This window comes from Odontomachus brunneus, unplaced genomic scaffold (genome assembly GCF_010583005.1).
Source record: "Odontomachus brunneus isolate Ranch 3 - 2012 unplaced genomic scaffold, Obru_v1 Obru_scaffold_236, whole genome shotgun sequence".
In the NCBI taxonomy this organism is placed as follows: Eukaryota; Metazoa; Arthropoda; class Insecta; order Hymenoptera; family Formicidae; genus Odontomachus; species Odontomachus brunneus.
In genome coordinates this window covers 118,352-140,259 of record NW_022639686.1, presented here as the reverse complement: position 1 = coordinate 140,259, position 21,908 = coordinate 118,352, and the positions used below count along the sequence as shown (strand labels likewise).

At 36.4% G+C, this 21,908-nt stretch overlaps 1 protein-coding gene across 5 annotated transcripts in view; it reads right to left on the bottom strand.

Moving 5' to 3' along the window:
* The window catches only part of LOC116852580 (modular serine protease-like), a 356,146-nt gene that overhangs the window by 236,404 nt on the left and 97,834 nt on the right, over nucleotides 1-21,908 (bottom strand). For 3 of the 5 annotated variants that reach the window (XM_032833084.1, XM_032833085.1, XM_032833083.1), the window contains exon 2: nucleotides 1,196-1,238. The exons of the other annotated variants lie outside the window; for them this stretch is intronic. In XM_032833084.1, the coding sequence (XP_032688975.1) occupies nucleotides 1,196-1,238 (43 nt within the window). The remainder of the gene's footprint in view (nucleotides 1-1,195; nucleotides 1,239-21,908) is intronic. 5 annotated transcript variants of the gene reach the window in all.

Here is a 21,908-nt window from a genome sequence, read left to right as displayed (position 1 = left end):
GAGCTTCCCGAGAACCTTTATATCTGTTATCCATTTTCCTCAGAATATGTATTCACAGACGAAAACTCACTGTAACGCACAGTTGCACGAACGGCAAGCTACTGACGAAACGCGTCCAATTTCCGGCAAAGAATAACGGTCGTGTGATATTTCCGTTATACCTGGACCCGACCACGCCCGAAAACACAATAGAATCGTAAAACAGGTCTAGACACGCTCTCTTCGAAGGGTCGCTGCCTCTCGGCTCGGCCGCAAAACAGGCGGTACGGCGCGCTCTCGGAGACGGTTTACTCTCTCGGCTGTAACTTCGTTATTTATCGAGATATTGACTTGCAATTTTAACCAGATATTCTTGAGACCTCAAGCATCAAGAAAATGCAAAAAAAAAATCGATTTTTTCGACCATGCTAGGTGTATATCTCCCCTTAAACCCCGACAAAAACTTTCTCATGCAAATGAATTATGAGCAGAGGAGGGGGTCTTTTTGACAAATGTCCCATATATATGTATATACAATTTTTTAATGAATGGGATAGTTAAATAGAGAATATTTTTCTATAAAACTTTATATAAAATATTTTTTGATATTTCATTTAGTTTACGAAATTTATTTAAAAAATCGAAAGCTTTTGTATCTTTGAAGTCTGGTTTCACTTTTTCAAATTGTTTTTTAGCAGAAATTGAAAATTTCTAAATTTATCTATTTATTTAATCTACATTTATGAAATTTCATTCAATTGTTTCATTTATTTATTTAATCTATTGTACATTTGTGAAATTTCAATTTGTTTCATTAAAATCTAAATTCCTGGATTCGCGAATTATAAAAGAAATACATACTTCCAATAAATGAGAGCTAAAGTGCAGAGGGATGTAAACCAGATAAATTATTTTTATTTCTTATTTTTTGTGCCAAATTTACTTCACGTATTGTATCCAAGCTTTTAAATTATTTAATCATATATTAATTATAATCATATATAAATTATTCATATATAAATTATATATAAATCATATATAAATTAATTATAATCATATATAAATTATTCATATATAAATTATATATAAATCATATATAAATTAATTATAATCATATATAAATTATTTAATCATATATGTTTTTTTAGGATCGGAGATATCTAAACGCAAAGAAATATCAAAATGAAAAATGCGTAACGCTTATTTGAACACTTACCCACAGCCATCATTAACTTGTGTATATCCAGAATTGATAGAAACTGTGAAAAAAAAATTATTTTATTAGATTATAAATATTCTAACCTTCTCTCATTTCCTCTCTTTATTCTATGTCTTTTTAAATATGCTTTCTTGTTCCTACTTTTCTCTTTCTCTTTATATCTCTTTAATCTTGAGTTTTACTTTGTTAGTGCTTCTTTTTCTATGTTGAATTGTGTTAATATCGCATATTAACAAATTGCGTTAAACACATTTACATTGTATACTTTATCTTAAGGGATTATACCTACTGGTAAATTTTCAATAAATCGATTTTTGTATTTTTGCATATTCTTAAATTATAGAGTCTCAAGAATGATGGGTTAAAATTTTATGTTGATCCGATTAAAATTGGCGAAGTTATATAAGTTTAAAGACTACGGTGTACGGAGCAGGTACCGCACAGCAGATGCACCGTGCACAAAAGCAAACCCTTTTCACGCTTCTTTATTCAAATGTTATATATGGAATTTTAAACTTGTTTAGGTTATAGAGAACCGACATTCAGTGGCTGCGTTCAGCAGAGAAAGCTGCTTTGCTGCTTTGCTAAACTGTTATAAAATTCTTACATCGGATTGGCCTATGCTCTTAGATGTAGTCAAAAATAAGAGTATACACCAATCAGATTCACGAATTTTACAACAGTTGCAAAGCAGCTTTTTCTGCTGAACGCAGCCAGTGTTTGCGTCGACTGCGCATGCTCAGCACAGATCAGATGTTTGCTTTCTATAACCTATATGTCCAAGTGAATGTTTGTATATATCAAAGCAGTTGTTTTCGTGTGTTAGTCACATTTTAGTGTTCGTATAGCCATGAACAGTCGTCGTAAAGATTCTAGAAATTTGAGAAATTCGTGCGGTTTTCAAAAATCAAAATGCAAGAAAAGAAAACCTGTGAATCCAAAGTTAATTGAGAACGATTCTGCTACTTTCAGTGCATCTGCGAAAAAAATAAAACATCAAAATGATGTAACTGTACCTGAAGATCGTTCAATTGAATATAGATTTGTTAACATTTTTTTTTCGTTTTTACGACGATTTCAACATTTGTCAAATGTAAAGTGTGTGAAGGCAATGTTAAGTTTGAAACTGCAAGTTCGCGAGGGCTTGGGTTCAAAATTGTTTTAACGTGTGACTCGTGTATGCCTCATTACATTCCTTCGTGCCCTCTCACTGGTAATACATATAAAATCAACAGACGTTTTATTTTTGTAATGAGAGTATTGGGCTTAGGTTTGAAAGGTGCTCAGAAGTTTTGTGGTCTCATGGACATGCCAGCGTTTCTTTGTCAAAGCACATTCGACATTATTGTAAAAAAGCATACACCAATGCATAAAAGAACTTTGTGAAAAATATTTCAAGAATGCTGTAAAAGAAGAAATAGAAAAGAATTGTGAGGAAAGAAAATCAATTGTCGCCTGTAGAAGTCTCCCGTGATGGTTTGACCAGGTTTTAGCAGCTCATAGTGGATCACACCCTTCTGATCCCACCAAATACAGAGCATTACCTTGGCATCATGGATATTCGGCTTCGGCGTTGATGTTCCCGGTTGGCCGGGCTTTACATACGATTTTTTGCGTTTCGGGTTGTCGTAGTGAATCTATTTTTCGTCCCCGGTAATGATTCGATGCAGAAAAGACTTCTTTTTGTACCGTTCAAGCAACATTTCGGACATGCAAAATCGTCGTTCAATATCTCTCGGTTTCAATTCGTATGGGACCCAATTTCCTTGCTTTTGGATGTATCCCGCGGCTTTGAGTCGTTTCGAAATAGCTTGTTGAGTAACTTCCAATGTTCTTGCGAGCTCTTTTTGCGTTTGACACGAATCTTGATCGAGTAATGTTTCTAATTCTTCATCTTCAAACTTTTTCGGTTGACCCGAACGCTCTTTGTCTTCAACACTAAAATCACCACTTTGAAATCGTCGAAACCATTCTCTGCAAGATTTATCCGACGGTGCAGATTCACCATAAACTTCCACAAGCATTCGATGCGCTTCAGCTGCACTTTTCTTCCAATTGAAACAGAAAATCAAAACTTCTCGCAAATGGTGCTTATTTGGAACGAAACTCGACATTTTCAACGCAGTAAAAATTAAACTTGTTGTGCAAAACTCAAAGGCTTGTAAACAATATTTGGTTGACAGATGTTGACACTTCACGATACAGCAAAAATCAGCTGTCGCCGTCAACCATTTATAGCACCTAGAGCCATCTTTTGAAAACGGACCGAACTAAGTTGTACACCCAATACGACAGAATTAACTGTGTCTGGAGAAGGAACATGGAAAAAATGAGGCTTCAATTCATTATACGGCGTTTCTTCTATTGTTGGATATTATAGTAGCCAAGTATTAGATATTGTTGTGAAGAGTTCATACTGCAAAATATGCGAGGTTTGGAATAAAAAAAAGATACTGTGAAGTACGAAAAGTAGAGTAAAATTCACGAATCTGAATGTACAGCAAATTATACTGGGTCATCTGGCAAAATGGAAGTAGACGCTTGAATGAAAGATGGTAGAAATGTTTCAACGATCAGAACAAAATTACAGCGTAAAGTACATAAATTACATCGGAAACGGCGATTCAAAAACTTATTCTGCAATTGTAAAATTAAATCCTTACGAAAATAAATCTATTAATAAAAAAGAATGCATTGGTCATGTGCAGAAGTGCATGGAAAGTCGACTTCAAGAGTATAAAAAGAAAAACAAAGGACTTGGCGGCAAGGAAAAATTGACAAATAAAATAATACATAAATTAACGGTTTATTATGGCTTGGCAATTCGACGAAATTGTGACTTTGTTGAGAATATACAGAGAGATATATGGGCAACGTATGACCATTACCGATCAAATGACTAACATCATTACGAGGGCTGCTCCGTAAGTTTTGCGACTTGGCAACACTGGCGTTGCTAGGTAAAATCTAACCTTACCATCAAAAAGTTTGACAGTTTGGAAGATTTTTTTACTCGAAACGTTTTGTCGTACAGAGGCTACTTGTATTGTTTACAGTGACTTGAAAATTGTGTCTCAGCGAAAAAATGGAATTAACACGAGAACACTTTCGTGCGATGATTTTTTACGACTTTCGACGTGGATTATCGAGACAAGAGTGCATCGATCAACTTGCTTCCACTTTTGGCAATGAAGCACCACACAAGGCCACTATTTGTCGCTGGTTTAATGAATTCAATCGTGGTCGTAGTTCGCTCACCGACGAATCTCGCGAAAGTCCTCCAAAATCATCTGCTGTGCCAGAAAACATCGATGCTGTGCGTGAATTGATAATGCAAGATCGACATGTGACATACCGTGAGATTCAGGCATCCCTGGATGTTGGTAGAATTGCATACAAACGATATTGCACGAACATTTGGCCGTAAAAAAAATTTGTTCACGTTAGATCCCGCATAATTTGACAATTGCTTAAAAAAAGAATCGTGTAAATTGATGCAAAAAAATACTGAACAAATTCGATCGAGGTGCGTCAAATACCGGATATAACCTCTACACTGGTGACGAGTGGATCTACCAGGTATGTAAATATGAAACCGGAATTTTTGTATAGAAAATACACGTTTATTGTATGAAAATGATAAAAAATATTTTATTCGAAGTATTGCCCATCGCTAGCTATACATTTTTCCCACCTGTCTGACAATTTGTGGTTGTCACGCCAAAAAAATTGTTGCTCTTTTGAGGCAAACCAGTCATTGAGCCATTTTCGTACATTTTCGTAAGAAGTGAAGCCCTGCTTAGCAAGTGCGTGTCCCATAGATGCAAATAAATACTAATCGGACGAAGCCATGTCTGGTGAGTAAGCCGCATGCGAAAGTATTTCCCAACTAAACGCCTCAATCGTTTCCTTGACCAGTTTTGCTGTGTGTGATGGTGCATTATCATGAAGCAAAATCACTTTGTGTTGCCCTTTTTTATATTCTGGTCGTTTTTCACGCAAAGCTTGATTCAAATCGATCATTTGTTGTCGGTAGCGTTCAGTATTAACGGTTTGGCCAGTTTTAGCAGCTCATAATAGATCACACCCTTCTGATCCCACCAAACACAGAGCATTGTCTTCCGTCCATAGCGATTTGGCCTTGCAGTCGATGTCGATGGTTCGCCTGGAGTTACCCATGATCTTTTACACTTAGGATTCTCAAAATATATCCACTTTTCATCGTCAGTCACAATTCGATGGAGAAATGACTTTCTTTTGTACCTGGCAAGCAGCATTTCGCAAGTGGTTTTTCGGTTTTCCTGCTGTCTTTCATTCAGTTTATGTGGAAACCATTTTCCCATCTTCTGGATCTTTCCCATGGCTTTCAAACGTATGGAGACGACTTCTCGTGTCACATTTAATTGATCCGCGAGTTGTTGCGTTTGAGTGTTATCCTCATCCAACAATGCTTGCAATTTGCTGTCTTCAAACTTTTCCGGTGGTCTTCCACGTTCTTCGTTTCTTACGTCAAAATCGTCACTTTTGAATTTTTTAAACCACTCAAAGCACTGTGATTTACCAAGAGTATGCTTACCGTAAGCTTCGACAAGCATTCGATGCGATTCTGCAGCAGTTTTCTTCAAATGGTAACAGAAAATCAATGTTGTCCGCAAATCGTAGCTTCCAGGCACAAAATTCGACATGTTCAATGCTATTACAAACTATGCTGTTGTATGAAACTTGTATTGTTGTGAGTTGAAAATCTTTGTCAGAGATGTCAACAAGGAAATGGTGCCAATGACGCGGTTTGACGGTAACTACATTGACAGCTAGGGCCATCTATGGGGAAATTCCAGTTTCATATTTACAGACCTGGTATGCATATGAGCCGGAAACCAAACAGCAGTCGACTGTGTGGGTCTTTCGAAGTGAACCTAACCCAACAAAAGTTGTTCACGCTCGAAGCACTTCGAAACGAATGGTCGCCTGTTTTTTCGGAAAAACTGGTCATGTGGCAACAGTATCCTTAGAGAAACGTAGAACGGTCAATTCTGAGTGGTACACAACCATTTGTTTGCCAGAAGTCTTCGGCCAAATAAAGAAAAACAACTCAAGACGACGAATCATTCTTCACGATGACAATGCGAGCTCTCACACATCGGCATTTGACCAGTGAAAACATCGAATTAATGGATCATCCATCGTACAATCCTGATTTGGCACCCAATGACTTCTTTTTGTTCCCGAACATCAAGAATAAACTGCGTGGTCAACGATTTTCGACGCCAGAAGAAGCGGTTGATGCGTTTAAAACACATGTTTTGGAGGTACCACTTTCGGAGTGGCATGGATGCTATAATAAATGGTTTGAGCGAATGCAGAAGTGTATTGATCATCATGGAGAATACTTTGAAAAACAATAAAGCCCTTTTCAATGACAAATTACCGTGTTTTCCTTACTAGTCGCAAAACTTACGGAGCAGCCCTCGTATCACGACAAGTGCCCGACTGGATCTACTTCGTGGTATGCATGGCAACGCGCTAGCGCGGACGGAACGCTTGACTCTTTCAAACACGACTATAAGCCATTATCTGATAATGTTTTAACGGTTATAAAACCAATATATAAAGATCTCAGCAAAACTGAGTTACTAGAAAGATGCGTTGGCGGATTTACCCAAAATAATAACGAGAGCCTGAACCAATTAATTTGGAAAATCAGTCCAAAAATCATTCCAAGTGGCAATGTTACGGTGGAAATAGCTGCTTATATCACTTCTGCGATATTCAATGAAGGTAACGCAATATTATTGAAGATGCTTCATACAATGGAAGTTACATACGGCCCAAATTCACATCAATATGTTACACGGAAAGACGATGTCCGTATTGCTATATCGGAAGGACGCGCGCAAATGAGCACCTGGGAGTACAGAATGCTTCGAAGACAGCAATAAATTCGTGTTTTAGAGGCTGCTATTGATATAGAAGGGATCTCGTATGGCCCTGGAATCGACGATTCCATGTAAGTTAAAGAAATTTTCATTTTATTCAGGTGTAAATATAACTTGAAATTTTAAACGCGTTTTTTTCAAAACTATGTTTTTCAAATGGGTGATTTAGATATCTCGAAGACCGTTCGATCGATTTAGTTCAAGTGTTACACAATTACAATCCGTAATAAAATCTAGTCCTTGATCGTTGCTTTTTCTCCGATACATAATTCTTTTTATAATTAAAGACTACTGCTATTTTTAATGAAAATTCGATACTTCATATTTTAACGGCCGCCATTTTTTTCTGGTAAATGTTTTTAAAAAATCGAACGATCGAGGACTGAATTATACAATACACTATGAAAGATTGTTTAAATTTTTTATTTTAGATGACTTTACTGAACTGGACTTTATGTGGATCACCGCAAATCAATATATGAAATACAGACTTCCAGATGATAGGTGAAATCAGCGTGACTAATTAATATTTGTTACTCAAGAAATTCGTAAATATTGCTGAAAGTATATATTATCGAAAGAAAATGCGGAAATAAAAGGATTTTTATTTAACCAAAAAATCCCAAAAAGCGTATTTTCCTAAAGCAGGTAGGTATAACCTTTTAATGTGGTTTTTTAGATATAGATTTTTAGTTTTGAAATTAACCCAAACAACACAAGGACGTCTTCAAATCGTGTATTAGGGATGTTCTATTTTAGTTCTGGGATACATTGCGGTATAGTAATTGAACATCTCGAGCGTATTCTCAAGAGATTTCGAAAACATCCTCTGAACGTTTCTCAGAAGGTTCACAAGACATATTTAAGACAACACAAGAACTTTTTCGAGAGTCACAAAACGTTCTAAGGACATCTTAAGTATAGTTTTATGATATCTGCAGGATATATTTTACCCAATAAACACAATAATGTAACAATTACATTGCCGTAATATAACAGAATGTAACATGCAATATAATATATACAGGAAGTGTCATTTTAATCGCCCCAGACTTATATCTCAAAAACAGTATATTTTAGAAAAAAATGCTTTAGACGAAAATTGTTAGATTTAAAAGATTGCATTTAATAGTAATATCTATTTAACTTTGGGTAGCGTTACCAAGGTCAGGTCAAGGATACATTTATTTTTTTAATGGAACCCCCTATTTTTATTGCATATTCTAGTAGCTTATCTCGAGTTTTCCAAAACAATATAACAATATATTTCTCCAATAAGTATTTTTTAAGTAATAAAACTTGAAAGTTACAGTACCGCCAATTAGCATTATTCAAAGTGTACCACGCGAAGGTTGCTTGATCGGATGTACACCTTTTTCGTATGTGTGTGTGTGTGTGTGTGTGTGTGTGTGTGTGTGCGTGTGTGAGTGGGTGGATGTGATGTGATGGTTCGCAGTCCTTATCTGTTCCTTAGTTATACACACTCTCATTTTGCTTGCGTATTGTCCACATTGGAATCCTACTAATGTTTGTCACTGTAACTCCAGCAAAAATGGACATATTTCTATTCACGTTTTTTTAATTTATAGAGAAGTGATTAAGGAACAAGCTTATAATGAATAAAAATCAATAAAAGTCGATGGAATTAAGATGTTCCGAGATATATGGGTTAAAAGAAAAAATAAACGCGACAAAATCTCGATTTAGCATGTTTTTTTTTTAATCATATCTTTTTTGTTTATAAACCAATTTGAAAACTGCTTGCAAATTCTGAAAGAACATACTTGAAACAATGAAAAAAATTAGCGATTCAATGTTCTAATTTTCAACAAAACTGCAATGGTTAAACATAGCAAATTTTCTCCTTTTCATGGTTTGAGTGTTTTCTAGATGGTATGAAATGTTTGATTTTTGCGCCCGACACTTTCGGTGTAATCATTGTTGTTTGAATTTTAAAGTATATTACTAGTTCGCTTACATATAGTGACACGTAAATGCATAAAAACAGTTGAAAATGTAACAATCGTACTCCGCGTGTCGGTTGGTGTCGATGCCACGGATTTATTCGCTCGTCGGAGTCCGGGTTCGTGAAATAAGATGACGCAGATTGTAATAAACAAAAATAACAAAAAGGTTTATTCAGCCTTGGTACAGAGCAGTTGCGTATTAGTGTACAGTTCTCCTGGGTGACGGCGCCAGTTACCGGGTCGCGGTTTCGGTATGCCGCGGCAGGTAAGTCGGTAGGCGGAGCGTATAGCGCGAAGGCTAGGCTCGCCGCGAAGATTTGGCAGGCGGTCGCGTGTCGCGATTCGGTGGTCGCGATTCGTGCGCGACTCGCGAGGTTGGTCGCGGGGACCGCGCGGTGTCGGCGGTATCGAATCCGTGTCCCAGCACGGCACGCTGTCTTCGCGATCTTGGCGGAGACGCGCTCGCTCGCACGTCCGCGTCGCAAGAGACGAGATGGGGAGTGAGTAGCCGATGTATCGGCGTATTCACCCCCGATTTCGCTCGTTGAAAGGCTGAGAACAAGGGTCGAGAAAGCTCGACAGAGCGCAGCTAACTTACTAGCTTCTGTCCTTGTTCGGGGCGTCGACGGGATGCAAACAAGAGTCGATAAAGATCGACAGAGCGCAGCTAACGTACTGGCTTCGGTCCTTGTTTACGAGGATGTGATATTTGGTAGGTTGAGGAAGCAGATACGAGTCGGTCGTAGGCCTTGCTCTCCGCTGTGTAGCATCGAGTTCGGTTGACGGTCCGGATCGGTCTGGTCTCGATTAATTTGGCGTCGCGGATTATATACCTGACCGCTTTGTCTTCGCTCGCTGTACACGTGCTTGTCGCGTGCCCGCGGCGCTCGCTCTTGCTCGCTTCTTTTGTGACAGTGTTATCGTGTTATCGTTCGTTCTTCGTTCGCTTTGTTTACGTTTATAGTCAGCTGTTTACGCGTTTTGTCGGTTAGGCCTTACGGCGTTTATGTTAGCGCAACGCGCCGGTTCACGGCCCGACTGATGGTCGGTCGGGCCGGAATAGTGACGATGCAGGTGTGCATCGTTACAAAAACTATATAATAATATAAATACGAATGGAAAATTAAAACAAACTCTTACGCAAATCAATATGCAATGGAAGTTATTTATTCTTAATTTTTTTGCTGACACAAATATAAAATACAGAATACAAACACAAAAATATTATATTTTGAAAATTTATATATTTTCCGTGCAGCAACTATGTAATAAAGAGCGATACACTTCGCATCTTGGAATGCGACACACCAAGTTTTTTTATCTATATCCTGGGAATAAAATTTGTATTAAGTTTTTTTACAAATTTAATATTTTCTTCGTTCGTAATATTTTATATTCGTTCTGGTATGTTATCGACGGAGCTGTCGATTTCTAGCACTGTTTTATAGCCTAAACAGACGTACGTAGAGTGTGAGTTGATTGGCGCAACTGCAGAAGCGGTTTTATAAGTATGGCCTTTAGATAAAAAAAAAACCATAGAAATCATACAAATACATTTTCAATACATATACAACATTATGAATATAAAACAAAGTACTCACATGAAATTTAAATACACTTTTAATTGCAAATGAAACATTTACTCTTGTGATTACGATTGAAACTATTTTCACTACCTTGAGTGAAAATACTGCTACTTTTCACTTTAAGAAATTTAAAGTATACCATTTCTCTCACCTTAAAAAAAGTTACGCGATATACAGGCTGTGTCAAAATTGTGGAAACGGTTGAATATCTCGAAAAAAGGCATTTTTTAGGAAAAAGTTTCAGACAAAAATTGTAGTGTTTCAGAAAATCTATTTAATAGCCGTATCAATTTTGATCTAGGGTAGCATCGTCAAGATCAGATCAAGATTACGTCGATTTTTTAAAATGTAAATCCCCATTTTTTATTGCATATTATCGTAGCTTACTTCGAGAACTTTTCAAAACACTATAATAAAGTTATTTTTTTTTAAGGGGATGTCAGAATCAATTCCGAACTTTGAAAGTGCCGATAATGCAGATTTTGTAGTTCTGAGACTGACGCCAGATAGCAGTTACAGCACGTCAGTGACGCGTTCAAGTTCAGGCATGCGAGCGTTTCTCTCCATCCACTTGCACGCACACACATATACACAGGCCATGGTGGAAATATACAAGGTGTAACGTTCCGCTGAATGCGCAGTAGCTATCAATCAGAAAGTTGCTCAAAATTGGAAAAAGTCAATGGCTGCTCTCAATATTTTTGGGCAACTTTCTGATTAGTTCTACTCTCACCTCCATGATACGCAATGCTACACCTTGTATATTTCCACCATGCACAGACTTATCCATATGATGACGATCGTCGTATGAACTGGATGTCAAACGTAACCCCGCATAAATCGTAATGAACATATATATATGTAACACATACAACCGAGAACCACATACATATTCACTCCACGCTTTGACTCATAGTCGTAAAATAGACCGAGTATAAAACTCGAGAAGTGAAATGATAAGAGAAAGAGATGGATTTTTATTGAAATTCGTATTTCCGTTTTTCTTTTAACGTACAATTAGAAAGAGAAAGATATTCGACTTTCGCCGCTTCTCTCTCTTTACCTAATATTTTCTCTTTTTTACCTGAACTACGCAGCTGAAATATTGAACACGCTCGACCTACTTATGAAGTATATTTCTCGGCCCCGAAATACAGATTATACATGTACACGGTTTTCCTTTGTATACGCTATCATCAGAGTTAGAAAGTAAAGCGTTAGTTGTAACACCGTTTTTATTATTTTCTTTTTATTACAAACGGAAATAATATATTTTAAATTTCTTGAAGTGAAAAGTAGCAGTATTTTCACTCAAGGTAGTGAAAATAGTAATCACAAGAGTAAATGTTTCATTCGAAATGAAAAATGCATTTAGATTCCATATCAGTAAATGTTTCAATCGATTGGAATGCACAAAAGTTACACTTTCGAGTGAAAATATTCACTCAATGATTCTATAACAATGCCTAATAGGCATCGTTACTAACACCCGTCGAGCTGTAAACGGCGCTACGCGCCACGCAAAGGCCAAAAACCAATCATAATACGCGCCGTGCCCGAAACGCGTCTAAACAAGACAACATCGAGAGCGCCGTAAACAAACACTGACAGCTCGCGAAATCGAGTATATATAAACTGTGACCGAAAAATAAACGATACCAGACCGATCCGGACGGTCTACCGAACTCGATGCTTCAAAGAGCGAGGATTTCGACCGTATCGTTTCTGCCTTCCGCACCCGTACAGACAAAAAGAAGATTGTGTGTTCGCTATCTCCGTCAAGCGTTCTTGACACTGACTTCGTCTTCCCGTCTGATTCCAATAACCGGCCAAGGAGTTCGTGTGTTCGCGAGCCCCATCGAGCATTCTCGGTACCGATCGTATCCTGCCTCGAACTGCAAATACACGTGCCAGTGTGTTCGCTGCGCTTGGTCGAATGTTGTCGACACTTGCATACATCGCGTCAGCGACAAGAGAGTCGCCCGATATATAGCGCCGCGTGCTAAGACACGATCTTAGCCGTTACCGCTTAGCCCCCGCGACTACCGAATTTCCAAAGCCGCGAGCGCCTCGCGTCTTACCGACACCGTCTTCTGCGATACACCGCGTTCGCGCTATTCGCTCCACCTACCGAGTCGCGAGATACGTACTGCCGAAACCGAGACCCGATTACTGACGCTGTCTCACGATAATTTGCCCGAGATATCGTATGCTGTTCTGTACCAAGGACTACTAATAAATCTTTATTATTATTTTTTTTTATTAATTGCTTGTGTCAATCAATTACCGAACCCGGACTCCGACGAGCGAAATCCCACGCGATATCTTCAACAACCAACACGCGGCGTTCGGCTGTTACAATTCAAAGAAGAGAATGAACTCTATAGGAGTGCAAAATTCACTCCAATGCGAGTGAATCGACTATCATTCTATTTTTCGAATAAAAGTGTACTCCAAGAAAAGTTAAGAAGGACTAATAAGGTGCTATTGACCCTCCTTTAGAGAGTAAAACGCATTTTTCATTAGTAACTTTTCTAACTTTGCCCTTACGAAAAAAAACCCAAATTTTAAAGGTTAACCCTCAAAAGAGTGTAAGACTTTTAGGCGATTTGGGAACTACTAGGTGAACGCAAATTTCCTATTTTTTTCTTCGTATTTTTTCCCGTAGAATAAAAAAGTCGACCTTAAAATTACGCCAAGTAAAGGGAAAAATAGTTATGGACATTTAAACGTTGATTTTCCCTGAAAATCATTTTCCAACACTGCCATCTTAAATTCCTTTGACCTTTTTAGAGGTGCTAAATCTCACGATACATAGGAGACTTATTTTCTCAAAACTTGATAATGATATGAGAATATACTCTAAGCAGCAGAGAAAAAGCAGCAATTAAAAAAATATTAACTTTCAAAATACGTGATTTTGTAATCCAGCATTTTCAGGATTATAAAGGCATTAGTAAATAAGAAATTCTGATGTTTTATTTATTCCTTTACTTTTTAAAATTCAATGTTCTCATAAAATTATATCACAAAAACATCGGCAGCCCACTGATGATTGTGAACCAAGTGAATTCTAATGAGTCTTGAGCATCTGATTTGCTTTTATCAACTTTTACTTATACCCACTGATACCATTTATATTCAATTAGTAGTATTACACACAAATAAAATATCTCCCTTCTCTATCGGAAGCAGGACCACGAACATGGACGTGAGGGAGAGTTGGTCCCATCATTTTTTTTTTCTTTTTTTTATATTATCTTATATTTTCTTTTTTTTAATTTTTTTCTACTTTTTTTATTTTATTTTAGCACCTCTAAAAAGGTCAAAGGTATTATTTAAGATGGCGGTATTGGAAAATGCATGATTTTTAGGGAAAATCAACGTTTAAATGTCTATAACTATTTTTCCCTTGGCGTAATTTTAAGGTCGATTTTTTAATTCTACGGGAAAAAATGCAAAGGAAAAAATAGGAAATTTGCGTTCACCTAACGATCCCCAAATCGCCTAAAAGTTATACCCTCCTTTGTCGGTTGATCACTAAATTTGAAGGTTGACCACAAAAGTTGGATGTTAACCTTCAAAATTTGGAGGTAGACCCTTAAACTTTCAGGGTAGACCTAAATGATTTGTTAACCCCCAAATTTCGGGGTTGACTCTCAATTAGTAGTATTGAACCTGAATCTTTCAAGATAAAGTCTCAAACAATTCGGTGTCAACCTCTAAACTTTAATACTCACTCTCAATTTTAAGTGTTAACATTCAATCTTTCAGATTAGACCCCCAAATGTTTCGGTCCGACAAGTTTTGATGTTAACTTCGAACGGTAAATAACTAAAATAAATAAATCTAAATAAATCCCAGAGTTTTATTTGCACGAGCAACAGTCATCTCTATATGCTGGCCAAACATAAGATCGGATAATAATAAACTTATATAAAAATCAGTTGTACTAAAAAAATGTATGTTAGTCAAATTTAATACATATTAATCGTATATGCTGTGCATAAATGTTAACTTAGATAGCACAGAGAACTAAAAAAATATATAAAATAATTTAGTCGTGTGTCACAATTTTGAGTTTATTTTTAGATGCAAAATGAATTCTTCAAAATTCAGTTCAGTGAACAAAATTCTTTTTGTATCTAAAAATAAATTCAGAATTGGTGACATTCGACTGAATTATTTTTGAATTTTCTGTGATATCTGGGAAGATAATAACGTACTTGTTTTACATAATTGATGAAATAACGAATTAATAAGTAACTAAAAAAATGTTTTTTAAAAATATATTGAAATAATACATATATCCCAACTTTCATTCAGACTCATTTTCAGTGTTATTATCCCATACAGCACAGAAGCTTGCAACAATATTGCTACAACGTTGCAACATTGCATATCGCAGTGCAATGTTGCAGAAACATTGTAGTTACATTAATTTTAAATATTACTTTAGCAATATTACAGCAATATTTAAAAAATATTGCGAATATAATATATTTTACCATGCATCATGTATGATATGATGTAATATACATTGAGAAAAAAGTGTTATTGTATCAACAAGGTCTCGAAACCGTGGTCCAAAAGAGAACGTCGGTTCGAGAGCACCGGTTCTGCCTTGTGGAAGGCGCGGACGGCGTGAGAGGACTGATCAGGAGGCGGAATCTAAATGACTTTGTTCAGCTCACAATAACAATTAGTTTATTCGTCACTACATGCAAAATTTCATAGTAAAAAGTGCACGCCGATCGATCAGCTTTGAGGAACGGAGATTTTGAAGTCGCCACTGAGTGAGTCAGTAAGTTCGCGACGGAAATCTTGACGAGGTCCGAGATACGACCCCTCCGACGGATATCTTGTCGCGAGCGACAGAGATCTTGTTTCGCAGTGATCCCGGCGCGCGACACGGATCAATCGACGTAATTCAATGGAGTCGCACAATGACACGAAGATTGACGCGAACTTACTCGCGAACGCTACGCTGCAGGGCGTTGCATCAGCTCCCGAACGTGGAGCACGGAGCGCCTAACAGAATTAGGCGAGCAATAACGCTGATTGAAATAGGCGATATATATATATATATATATTAATTAAAGAAATATATATATATATATATATATGTGTGTGTGTGTGTGTGTGTGTGTGTGTGTGAAAGTGTGTTGCGCGTTGTTCGATGATATTATTTTATATTTTCCTTATTAATTTTTATAATAGTAAAAGGGCACTTGAATGTACTTATCATATGGACGGATATGGACGTTGATTGGTGTAAGTGGTTAACTGCGCTTATCCCAAGCACACTAGTTCGTCTTCCAGCGTAATAAAGCCCAATTGGTTTTTATGATGTATCCGTAGATCAATGTCTACGGCTCGAGTTGCAACTGTCCTTTTCATCCATTCCTCTTCGTCTTCAATTAGAACTCTCGTTAGAGATTGCGTTTTAGCCCCCCATATGGAACTGGAACCTATGGGTTTAACTCCGTGCAACCCACAGGCTATGGCGTGTTACGGCTTTTCGCGAAAGTATTTGAAGAGCTGATACACCTCCCAATTTGCTTTTTTCGATTATCGGCCCTAATCGCCCATGTGTACTGTCCTATTAATTAGTCTCTGATTGCTGTGTGATGTGTGAGATTCGAAGTCTATTAGGATGTACAACGCGACTATTCTTTTCAATTTAATTTTCAATTTAATTTTTTCAATTTTATTTCTATTTAATATTTCGATGACTTCGAGGTCCAGTATATTGATCACCAAATTTCCCAGGCTTGAGTCCTTTTAATAAAAATACATAGTCTTCTGGTTTAAATGTTTGAGAATTAATATTTTTATCGTAACGAGCCTTAGATTTATGTTTGGCGTCAACAAGATTACTGTCAGCCTGAGTCTGTATTTTGTGCAGTCAAGTAAATAACAGATAATCATCGTATGTTTTTATTTTGTCGTCTTCGAGTAAGAATTCAGTCGAAGATATGCGAGCAGGTCTACCGAAAACTAATTCATGCGGCGTGTGTTTGGTTCTTTCGTGTACGCTGATATTATAATTTTGCATAGTCAGGTCTATCCATTCGTCTTATTCCTTTCCGCTGCTAATATATTGCTTCAGATATTCTCCTACCGCGTGATGCGATCTTTCTAAGGATTCGTTTGATTGAGAATGAAATGCAGTTGTCCTAAATTTTTGTATTTTGTATTGCTAATTTTGCTAATTTTTTCATTAGATCACTAATGAAATTTCGTCCTTGGTCAGTGAGCACAGCTCTTGGTGCGTGGTCCAACTATTGGGAGTGTGCATTAATTTTAAGGGATTTTTTGATAAAAAATACGGCTTTATTGTGAAAAAATGGTTACAAATTGATCATTCAAATTATTGTCCATCGCTAGCCACTACTTTTTTTTTATCTTTCGGTAATAGATGGATTCTACGTCGAAAGAACAACATATCTTTTGAGGCCATCCACTAATGGATCCATTTTTTGGTATCCTCATAAGAATGGAAGCGCTGCTCAGACAGACCATGAGTCATCGATCGAAGTAGGTGGTAATCAGAAAGAGCAATATCTGGAGAATACGGCGGGTGTGGTAGGACATCCCAGTTAAGCGCTTCTAACGTTTCCTTGACCAGTTTCGCAACATCTGGCCAAGCGTTGTCGTGCTGGAAAATCATTTTGTCGTGTTTTTTCGCGTAATCTGGCCGTTTTTTGCTTCAATGCTCGGCTCAATTGCATTAATTGTTGTTAGTAGCGTTTCCTAGTGATTATTTTGTTGGGTTGGAGCAGCTCATAATACACTACATCCAGCTGATTCCAAATACAAAGCATGAGCTTGGCGCCATGAATATTCGACTTTGCCGTTGATGTTGATGGTTCGCCTGGCCTGCACCATGATTTTTTGCGTTTCGGATTATCGTAGTGTATCCACTTTTCATCACCCGTCACGATACGATGTAAAAAACTTTTTCTTTTGTGTCTTTGAAGCAACAATTCACAGATTATTTTGCGCCTTTCGACGTCCCTCGGCTTCAACTCGTACGGCACCAAATTTCCTTGCTTTTGAATCATTCCAATGGCCTTCAAACATCTGGAAATCGTTGATCGATCAACATTTAATGATTCTGCAAGTTCTTCTTGCGTTTGACTTGGGTTTTGATCGAATAAAGCTTCCACTTCTTCATCTTCAAACTTTTTCGGCTGGCCTGGACGTTCCTTGTCTTCCGTGTCAAAATCATCTTTTTTATAGCGTCGAAACCAGTACTCACATGTTGAAATCGATGGAGTATAATCACTATAAGCTTCTAACAACATTCGTTCACTTTCAGCAGCACTTTTCTTCAAATAGAAGCAAAAAAGCAAAGCTTGCCGCAAATTGCATGTTGTTGGCACAAAATTCGACATATTTAATGCTCAAAATAACAATGTTGTTTACACTTTAGCAATATGACACATACTGAAAACTAAAGCCACATGATGATGCTTTGACATGAAGGTAGAAACAACATGGCCCGATGCGATATAGTACTAATTACTCCATCTTTTGGAAATCCTTTAAAATTAATGGACACTCCCAATAAACAGGGTGTTCCAAAACTGGTAGAACACCCGTTAGAGGTAGGTAGGGGATGCAATTTGGAATTGAAAGTTCCTCTTGCATTTTTGTATAATTAGTTAACGAAATATTAATGAATTAAGTCTGCCAATCTCTTACCGTCCCGAGTGAGCGCTCAGAGACGTAGAACGCTGTGGACTTTTCAGGGGCCCTTCTTGTCCGTTTGTCTCCCCTTTTTGTATCACAAGGGAATAAATATGGATGAGTGAGTGAGTGGATGTGTGGGTGAGTGCCTGACCGGGACTAGGAGAGGAGGGAGAGTGGGAAGTTTTCTGTATGTGGGAGTAATGTGCCTCTCATACACACAACGCAAGAAAATCTTACTATACACTCCCTATCCCCCTACCCCCCATACATACACACTAAAATTATTCACGGTACTCAACCACGCGCAGAAAACATTCAAGTCACCCACGCACTCGAAGGAAGCATATCACAAATGTCTTCCCCTTCCGGCATATAAAGCGTAATCATTCCGCCCATTTTCACTAAAAACATTCAAATTATCCATGCACTTATAATCACACACAAAAACACCCGCATACAGACACCCTGTATATACATCCACATAGCAATAGATCTTCGTAGGATATCCTAATTTAATCAGAATGATCCCAGTTTGATTCAAACTGAAACGTAATCCATAGGATTACCTAAGGTCATATTTCTTTGCCACAATTTACATCAAACATCCTCATGACCCACACAGCACATGATATTATTGGTATATACTATTTTCATACTAAACATACTATCGATATAAGTAATATCTGAGAATATCCGTATAATATTTCTAGTAGTATATCATTTAACATATATTCTTAGAATATACGTAATTCATCAATAATATTCGGTCGATTTATTGGATATTCTCAGAATATACTAAAATTATCAGTAATTTCGCTTATAATGAGCAAACAATACTGAAAAAACATTAAAAAAACATAAGAAAAAATATTTTTAAAACGTTAAAAACAGTGGGATAAGTTATCTTTTTTCATTAAAAAAACGTTTTTTTAACGTTTGGAAAAATATTTTGTCTTTTAATACTTAATAAACGTTTATTTTAACATTTAAAAAATTTTTGAATGTTAAATTTATTTTTTAAATGTTAAATGTTAACATTTACAAAAATTTTTGTTAAATTTTAAAATAAATGTTTCTTAAATATTAAAAAAACAAAACATTCTTCCGAACGTTAAAAAAAGGTTTTTTTTTTTAATGAAAAAGGGAACCCCCTTTTAATGATAGGAACTTATCCCATCATTTTTAACGTTTTAAAAATGTTTTTCTAATGTTTTTTAAATATTTTTTCAATATTGTCTGCTCATTGGGTAAGCGAAATTACTGATAATTTTAGTATTCGAAACGCAGGCCCAATGGGTGCGTTCAGCGGACACAACGGTTGTACAACTGTTGAGTAATTTGTCGACGTAATTGATCTAGATTTAGGGATCTAACAGTAAGAACCAATAATTGCTGACTGCTCATTGAGTGTTTTTTCCGCTGAACGCGCCCTATATGTGTACAGAACAGCACAGAGTTCCGGTGTAACCGTGACACATAGACGTATTTGAACACGTTCGGACTTGATTTTTTTAATATGTATCTCGGATGAAAGGGTTATAGTATAAGTTATAGTATAGTCAAGTAAAATAACAAGAAGAAGGATTATGTGTGCATGTGTACTCACGTGTACAACGTATGGACTATCTTTATACTGAGTGTACTTACTTTGTACTGTACATCTGTGTACAGATGTAAGGTAATTATTTTAGTTATGGTTATATAATTAACCATTATGCATAGATGAATAGATTCATTCAATGTTCCTATCATTGTGTTACATCGGAAGAATTCGCGTTGTAAAAGGTTATGAGTGCTTATTAAAATTAACTCACACATATCCAGCGCTAGCAAAACCATTAATCGTTGCTGAGATAATACTTCTATCCTTCCTAAATAAACTTTTCCAAATATTTTGAAATTATTTTTAATGTAAATTTATGAATTTATGAGTAATTATACGTTAACCCACATTTGACAAAGTTAAAGCGAATATAAGCATAGCTCATATTTTTATGCTTCAGTGCAGGGAGCGGTGCACTTGGACACGGTGCATTTGGACACAGCCAATCACAGCACCGTGTGATTAGAGACATTTGTAGGGTCCCTTGGAACAGCGACTTGTGATTGGACTGTGTCCAATTGCCCCGTGTCCAACTGATATACACCCTTCAGTGCTAGTAAGGCATGGCTAATTGTTTTAGTTTTATGATTTTTTCATATACATTTTCTCAAAAAGTAGATTCATGAAACCTACATGCTATGCTTTACTAGTGCATGTAAGCTCTCCAACACATGTACTATGCTTTGCTTTACCAGCGCATGTCAGCTCATTCTGCGATTCTTTAAGTATATAGTTGCATGTATGTAAGATGTGGTAATAAGTTATATGCAAGTCAATACAAATCAACTTCAACGTTGACTCTTTACGCTGACCTTCTCTCTACGCTGTCTTTTTATGTTAACTGTCTATGCTGACTGTTTATCTCTCTCTATGCTGATTCTTTACTTGCTGCTTCTCTGTGTTGATGTATTGAGATCCATTGTGGCATATCTAAACTTGTAAAGAGGAAATAATAAATATATAGCATATATCTAGCATATAGTGATATATATATATATATATATATATATATATATATATATATATATATAATATCAATGTAACAGATACATAGATGCTTAATATTGACTAGGTATATTTGAAAATAGAGAGAGGATTAGAGTATAACAAATATTCAGACAGCCTACATTATTTTGTATAATCTGTATATATTCCCAAAAATCAATTCTCTATGAATTTGTATGTACTGTTATGCTATCTGGCAATTTTGTCAAATGTGGGTATGCTATGCTTCACTAACATATGTACAGAGGCATAAGAATCTCTTAATAAGTATTCACCTCTTTTGAAGCATTGATCTGTGCTTAATATGTTAAATTGACACATTTGATATGTTAAATTCACTTAAAGATATTATTTTTCTCTAGTACAAATATTTATCATGTTTCATCATTTTCAGCTTTGCTAATATTCAAAAATTTGACAGGAGATAAATAGGATCGGTGCTATTTAACACCAAACGTGAGTACTTACTTGGACTGAACACAGTATGTACTTTTCAACTTTCTGTATCCGATTTGTAATACGCAAACTATATTCGTTAATAACCCCAAAAAATTAAATTGAAAGATTTATAAAATAAAAAGTTGTATTATAATTATCATGATTTCATCTTTTTAAGTTGAAGTCGTTTCGAATAACTCTGTACGTATTTTTACTAAGCTTCAATAGAATATTTTAATCTCTATTTTACATTTTTTTCAGTCTTTGTGATAATTATCTTCATTATATATAATTTCATATATACAGGGTGAGTCATCTGAATCTATCACCTCCAATAACTCGTTTGTGTGGCCAGGAATCGAAAAAAGTTTCATATAAAAGTTGTAGGGTTTCGAGGGGGAACCAAAATGGCGTACCTTTCAACTTTTGATTTTGACCGAAAGTGGGTTACTTCAACCGGAAGTGGTTTTTTTTTAA